This window comes from Morone saxatilis, unplaced genomic scaffold (assembly GCF_004916995.1).
Source record: "Morone saxatilis isolate NCDOM2014 unplaced genomic scaffold, NCSU_SB_2.0 Contig6, whole genome shotgun sequence".
Taxonomy (NCBI): Eukaryota; Metazoa; Chordata; class Actinopteri; family Moronidae; genus Morone; species Morone saxatilis.
The window spans coordinates 11,230,674-11,237,465 of NW_023340206.1; the positions used below are offsets into that span (position 1 = coordinate 11,230,674).

The following is a 6,792-nucleotide window of genomic DNA, read 5'->3' on the forward strand; positions in this document are numbered from 1 at the left end:
ACACACACACACACACCGCCCTGCGTATGTGCGCTCGGATACATTTTTCTCTTGTCAGTTAGTTTTCTGCAAAAATCTCCTCCTAAGAATATTTCTCTGTTTCCAATATCATTAATTTCTTGAATAGTCTTGAAATAAATTCATTTCTATTGGAACCAGGTTGAAATGTGCATATTTTAGGTTTTAGGACTTATACATGCAGACATGAGCACACATGCAGTGCAGTGTATACTGTGGTGTGTGGCTTCGACTGATTGGTTGAAATGGTCTGAATGCAATGGCAGATTTCTCACTTGTTTTAGAAAATAGGATTTTAGGACTTAATTATAAGCTGGACAAGAGTGGAAATAATATATCGATATATATTCACGCTCACTTTACTGGAGCGTTGATTAATAGGGAGTGTATTTCTCTTTCTTTCAAGATAAAGAATGCTTTCTTCCCTTGAACTGTATCAATATGGCCGAGCAGATTTACACATGAACTTTACTGGTGCAAAGAAATGATCGGTTATCAGACGTCTTCATGTCATGCTTCCATCTCTCACTGTCTGCATATTACATACCTGCATGAATTCATCAATTTCAACTTGTCCGTTCTTGTTGAGGTCCACCTCATTAAGGATTTCATGGAGCGCGTTTTCATCAATGTCAACATTGATGCTCTGCAGAGAAGAAAAACAAGAGCAGGGATCAATAACATTATAATGAAGACAAGTGTGTAAATATGAAAGACAGACAGAAAAAAAGAAAACGGATAAAAGACGACTCACTTCCAAAACTTGCTGCACGTCAACAGTGGTGATGAATCCTTTGCTCTCTTTGTCAAACTTGTGGAAACGCTTCTTGTACCTGTCAGACAGACGAACAGTTGGTAACTCACTTCTTTACATTTGATTCTGCGGTGTTTAAGAAGACTTTATCACCAGTAAACAGCTGTGATCATAAATGAAAAACACTGCATATTACAGTACTTTTCTTTAAGTCATGATGAATATATAGATAATAATAGAAATTAGACTTACAGCAGGTTAAATACAAAGACTGACACCACATAACGAGACTTGCACAACTAAAAACTCCAGGAAAAGTCTGAAACTGCAAGATTTTCTGAATTCAATCTTATATTCTTTTACATGGTTTGATCACCAGAGATGGTGAATTATGACGGATTTCTTCCTGTTGGTTCTATCTAAACGTAGGCAGTTTTTATTGCTAACTTATGTACTACAGTAATGACTGAACTCCAGGGCGTAGCTTTGGTTTGAGAAGGAGGGGACAAACATTCACAAATCAAAACTGGTCACAAAACACTTGCTGCACCACTTCCTGCTCAATAAGCCTTTTGTTGTTAGGTAATCAGATGGCGTTTTTCTGAATTATTATCTGAATTAAGGTGGCAGGACAGTCTGAGGACAGATTTTAGTAACAAAAGTCAACCTGAAAAAAGTAAAAACTTCCTGAGATAATAAAAGGTTGTTGTTTTTTTGTATTTTTTTAAACAATTACCTGACTACTTCCTGGTTGTCCAGGTTGATCTCAGTCGTCTTGGTCAGCTGCTCAGAACGAGACCTGTAGCCCATCTCGTGGTACAAGAACTTCTTTGCAGCGTCGAGCTCCGCCTGGATCAAACATTACCAGAAGGAAACAGGAAATCAGCGTCACCTCGACTGTTAAATCACTAGTTTTCTCTTTAATTATATAAAATTCAACACAGAGCATTTCCACTGTAAAGGTTCATATACAAGGTAAAGTAAAGAATTATCACTAGACAATATTTGTTTTAAATATTGGTTGTAGGTTACATTATGTACTATAAAACAAAAATAAAACTGAATCAATACCCACATCTGACCCAGAGTTGTTACTTTAAATTGTCTTGTTATTCTAAATCTTAAATATCTTGTTTTGTTCGACCCAAAACTTTTCTCAGAAAAGTCAAAAAGAAAGTGATAATTACAGCTTATTTTTACAGCCGAGTAACAGATTGGAAATATCTGACTTAGTAAAGTGTAAAAAGCTATTATGAAATAAGTAAAACAAGAAAGAACATTGGTTAAATGTATTCAGCAGATTGGCAGATGTTTTATTCTCCAGTGCTGCTGTAAGACTTCACTTTGCAAGTTAACAATAACAGCTTAAAATAGTCGAGAGTTCAGTTTTCATGCACATGTAACTGCACACATATCACTTCATCTCTTTCATACACAAACAGAGCTTCTCCTCTAAAGGGATAAAGGGTGTGGACCTTTCCATTGTGTACTGAAACACCCAAAAACCAACCAGGGATTAAAGCACGATGTAAAACCGAGCAGGTTTTCTGGGGCAGGGAAAAACATACACAAACCATGAAATAAATGTAAAACTTAAATACTTCGTTTGTATCAGTTTGTGGCAGATTTTCTCCCCGCTCACTTTAGGAAAAAAAGAAACTGTTAAAATCGTACCGTCTTCCGCTCCTGACTCCAGTCCAGCTCTTTCCCCATGATCTGCACGATGCGTGGGAGGGCCTCATCAGCCGCCTGCACGTTCAAGAAGCCCAGGCGTGTTCGTCGGGCGATCACGTCGATGGCTGTGCAGGCGTACTCCTTGATCGCGTACAGCACCTGAGAAAGAAGACATGAGGCTGAACTTGGAGCACGCGAGCCACGAGACTTATAATTGTTTGCACGAAATCCCGCTTTACCTCGGCCTCGATGTAAGGGAACTCGGACACCAGTCTTTTCCCCACGATTGGCCATCTTTGCCCCGTGACCTGAGCCATCTTGGCCACGTCGAACGCCTTTGATCCGTACGTCGACGCCAGGTGCTGAGCGACCTGTGCGCAGAGAAAATTCTCTGATTATAAATGTAACATAGGTAGCAGTATAACCTTTTATTAATTCCATATGTATTCAAAGAAGGAACTGCTTTAAAGTTTATTCAAGCACATTCACTTTTCTGCTTTCGCTTTCTAAAAATCACAGGTTAAACAGTGGAGATCGTAGCGGCCGCTGCCCGTATTCTCATGATCGATTTCACCTCTTCGGAGTTAAGCGCTAAGCGTTAGCGCCACTTTGTCAATGAGGTGTCACATGCTTCCAGAACACAACAGGGCTATTTGCTATTCAGATCGTTGGCTTGCCGATCATGTGAAAGGGCAAACGCTGTCCAAATATCAACAGTGACCTTTCAGGAATATTCGAGAGAACAGCAGAGCCAGTGCAGAACACCTCTAATGAGGAGTAAGTATACTGTAGGCACTCGCTGCCCGAGTACTTTTTCTTCATGAAACATTGTTCTATTGGATTTAATGAAAACGCACAGCCTAATTATTGGAAAGATGACGTGTATCTTATGTAAATCAATGTGCCCTTACTTAATGCCATTGAGAAATTGTAAAGCATACACTGCATTTCAACGTGTGTCCAGTCTTTTGTGTAGCAGAAATGTCAGCATTGTTACAGCAGAGGCTTTAATGTCAGCTCCACTGAAGAAGACAATGAATGTGTCTGTGTGAGTGTGATTTTACAGCTTTGTTTGTAGATGAATGTGTATCTGCTCTGGCATACAGTAGTTAAAGGTCTGCTTCCTGCTTTGTCTCGCTGAAAATGTTTCAGTTATTTAAAGACAGTTCAATAGTTTCCCCTCTGTCCAAAGTGAAAAAGCACCTCTAAAGCCTACACGTTACAGCTTAACAAGAATAGTAAAAACAATGTAACTAGTGAGTTTGGTACAGCTGACCCTTCCTAAGACCCGCCCCCTTTTTACTCCAATAACAGTTGAGAAAGCCTCGGTCGGTCAACTTTCTCCTTTTCAACAAAAAAAGACACAAATTTTTGAAGATAGTTAAAAGATTTAAGCCATAGTTAGTTTTCTAATCTTAGCAAACCAAACTTTGGCTTTATTGTAACCAGTGCCAAGTATTTTAAACAAATACAGTTTATAGTGTGTTTTACCTCGTTCTCCAGTCCGTAGTCCTGCACCAGGCGGATGTAGAGGGTCGGCGTCCAGCCCTTGGCTCCCTCGAGCATCAGACCCACGGTCTTGCAGGGTTCGGATGAGAGGTTGTGGGCTTTGACGGCTGCATCCAAAGTCTCCTCAGCCATGGACCTGTAGGTGGTCCACTTCCCACCTGGACAAACGAAATTTGCACTTTAATACGGTTAACAACAAGCTTTTAGATTCACAAGCCAACCCTAGAGGCTAACTGACCGGCGATGGTGACCAGTCCAGTGTCACTGATGCTGACGATGTGGTTCCTGCAGATGGACTGAGTGTCTTTGGAGTTGGGGTCGGTCACCAGGGGACGGATGCCGCTCCACGCCGCCAACACGTCTCCTCGACGCACTGCAGACGACACACACAGTCACACTTCAGCGGAGGTACCTCCCTTTGAACCTGATGTATTTGTGCTCAACCAGAACAATGGTGGTTCTTGGTATCTTGGACTAATATAAGCAGCTCCGTCTCTCCTGCAAGCCCACGACGTGTAACGTTATATACATCATATTATACTTCAATAAATTAACACAATATCCACAACAGCCAAAACTGATAAAACCTGCTTTAATTTCCCTTTTCAGAGTATTCTTATTCTTATTTTTCACGAGTTTCCTTGTTTTCTCAAATAGTTTGTTCTGTGTTGGGAACTTTGTGATATTGAGTTATACAAATACACATTTATTTCACTCTAGCTTATGTTTGCTATTACTACTATTAGACTGCTCGGCACACTCTGCCTCAGGTAAAACACATCCTACAGTGCAAGAAGAAACACATTAGCATTGCTAGAAAAACAAGAAAAGATAGAAATATAGTCACTTTCTATCTAGCCTCTGTTCCACTAGCTTCTGTAACTCAGTGTAATCTCTCATATAATGTTCTTTTATCTGTGTTTCTGGAAAAAATGGGGTAAAAAGATAAAGATAAATCAGCTCCACTACTGCACACTTACAAAACGATTACTTTTTTGAGCAAGAAATCACTAAAACTCTTCTGTAAAGTCGTTTTCCTGATTTTTTTTTTTAGCTGCAATCTCTGCTGTCTAAAAGCTCCTCTCTGACCAAGTTACTGTCTTATTACTTGTGTCTTATGTCTGCAGTTAATGGAAAAATGGAGTGAGAACCAGACTGCAGTGGACCACAGGACATAGGCTCCGTTCCAGGTCAGGATTTTTAGATATTTTAAAAATTTTTAAAAGGCCAATGGGATTTGGAATGAAGATTTCTTACATTTCAGTTCAGCTCTTTATAGACAATCTGACCAACCACACTGTTTGATGAGCAACAAAATGGGCTTAAAGAAATCAATAAATCAAAAATAATACCAAAGAAAAGCCCTATACAAGAGAAGACTCCCGTACCTTCTACGTCAGGGCTGAGGTAGTTGCGGACCTCACTCAGGATGAAATTGATGTCGTCCTCCCCCGGGATTGGGTGGGCCGTCACGTTGGTGGGCGTGTCGGTCGTCCCGGCGATAGTCATCTTCTCCCAGGGCAGGAAGAAGATGACACGTCCGTCGCTTGTCGCCGGATCGAGCAGACCCATGTTGTCAGGACTGTGGGGCAAAAGATACAGGAAGTGGGGTCATTATCGTCACGAGTACGAGTAGCAGAAGGAGTAGCTGAATAATAGATTTGTCTAATTTATTACTATCTTTCCAGTCTTTTCAGCGTTTTAGAGAGGAAGAGCAGGGGCACACAAATGGAGAAACACAGATACGGGGGAGGAAGAGGAGGTGTGGAGGGGGCAGATGGCGGTGGGAGGAAGACGAGAGAAAGGGAGGAAGAGAATTAGGTGGTTGGCATTTTCTGCCGCTGTTCAAAGGGCTCGCGCTCCCTCGGGTTTCGCTCAATAAGCTTTCGCTGAACTTTAAAAACCCCGACTTCAACAAAACCACTCTATTGCTTTGCTGTATCTTAACCAGAGAAGATTGCACTGTGCATGTAGGTATAGGTCAGCTAATAGTTTAGCCAGCCTAGTATTTACATAAAAGAATGAGAAAACATTGTTTATGCATTTTAAATACCAAAAACCTGATAGGAAGTAAAAGAAACTAAAGGATATACTGTAATGGTGATGTGTGTACCTGTAGTAACCGGGGATGACGATGTGAACGCCGGCGCTGGGCTGGCAGATGTTTTGGGTCTCCTGGTTGTCCATCTTCCTCAGCGAGTCTGTGAACGGGCCGGTGGCGTTGATCACACACTTGGCCTTCACGTCAAACTCCTGTCCTGTGAGGGGAGAGCGATGGTGAGACACCTCAACTCGACAGCCAGAAAGAGTAACAAAACACTAACTCTTTTACATACGGGACAGTTTCAGTACAAGTAAAAAGTCAAACCGCACGCCTCACCTGTGATGACGTCCCTGCAGCGGGCGCCACACACCCTCTCCTTGCCGGTCTGTGGGTCGTTTGTCTTCAGCAGGCGGACCACCTCAGTGTAGTTGGCGACGGCGGCGCCGTAGCGGGCGGCGGTGAGGCCGATGGCCATGTTCATACGGGCGTCGTTGTGCTGCCCTGAAGGAGACAGAGAAGAAGAAAGGTTGGTTTAGATTTACATCAATGTGCACAAAAGTAAATGAAACTCTGTTTCTCGAACCATTTCTAGGTTATAATTCCAATTATTCCAGATAATATCAAAAAGTGTTCTCTCTCAATGTGATAATATGTGTAATATCACACTTTTGTATGTGCAAACTAGCAGTGACAAAATAAAGCTAAAGCAGGGCTGCAATAAGCAATATCCAAACTGCAGAAGTTATATAACAAACAGCATTATAATAAGGTACTGTAGTCCTGCAGCGATGCC

General features: G+C 41.6%; 1 protein-coding gene across 2 annotated transcripts in view; it reads right to left on the reverse strand.

The window, feature by feature from the left end:
- The window catches only part of gpd2 (glycerol-3-phosphate dehydrogenase 2 (mitochondrial)), a 21,936-nt gene that overhangs the window by 5,084 nt on the left and 10,060 nt on the right, over positions 1 to 6,792 (reverse strand). For both annotated transcript variants that reach the window (XM_035677785.1, XM_035677786.1), the window contains 10 exons: positions 6,336 to 6,500; positions 6,069 to 6,213; positions 5,344 to 5,537; positions 4,194 to 4,328; positions 3,938 to 4,113; positions 2,686 to 2,817; positions 2,447 to 2,605; positions 1,509 to 1,621; positions 773 to 851; positions 566 to 664 (listed from right to left, as the gene is read on the reverse strand). In XM_035677785.1, the coding sequence (XP_035533678.1) occupies positions 566 to 664; positions 773 to 851; positions 1,509 to 1,621; positions 2,447 to 2,605; positions 2,686 to 2,817; positions 3,938 to 4,113; positions 4,194 to 4,328; positions 5,344 to 5,537; positions 6,069 to 6,213; positions 6,336 to 6,500 (1,397 nt within the window). The remainder of the gene's footprint in view (positions 1 to 565; positions 665 to 772; positions 852 to 1,508; positions 1,622 to 2,446; positions 2,606 to 2,685; positions 2,818 to 3,937; positions 4,114 to 4,193; positions 4,329 to 5,343; positions 5,538 to 6,068; positions 6,214 to 6,335; positions 6,501 to 6,792) is intronic.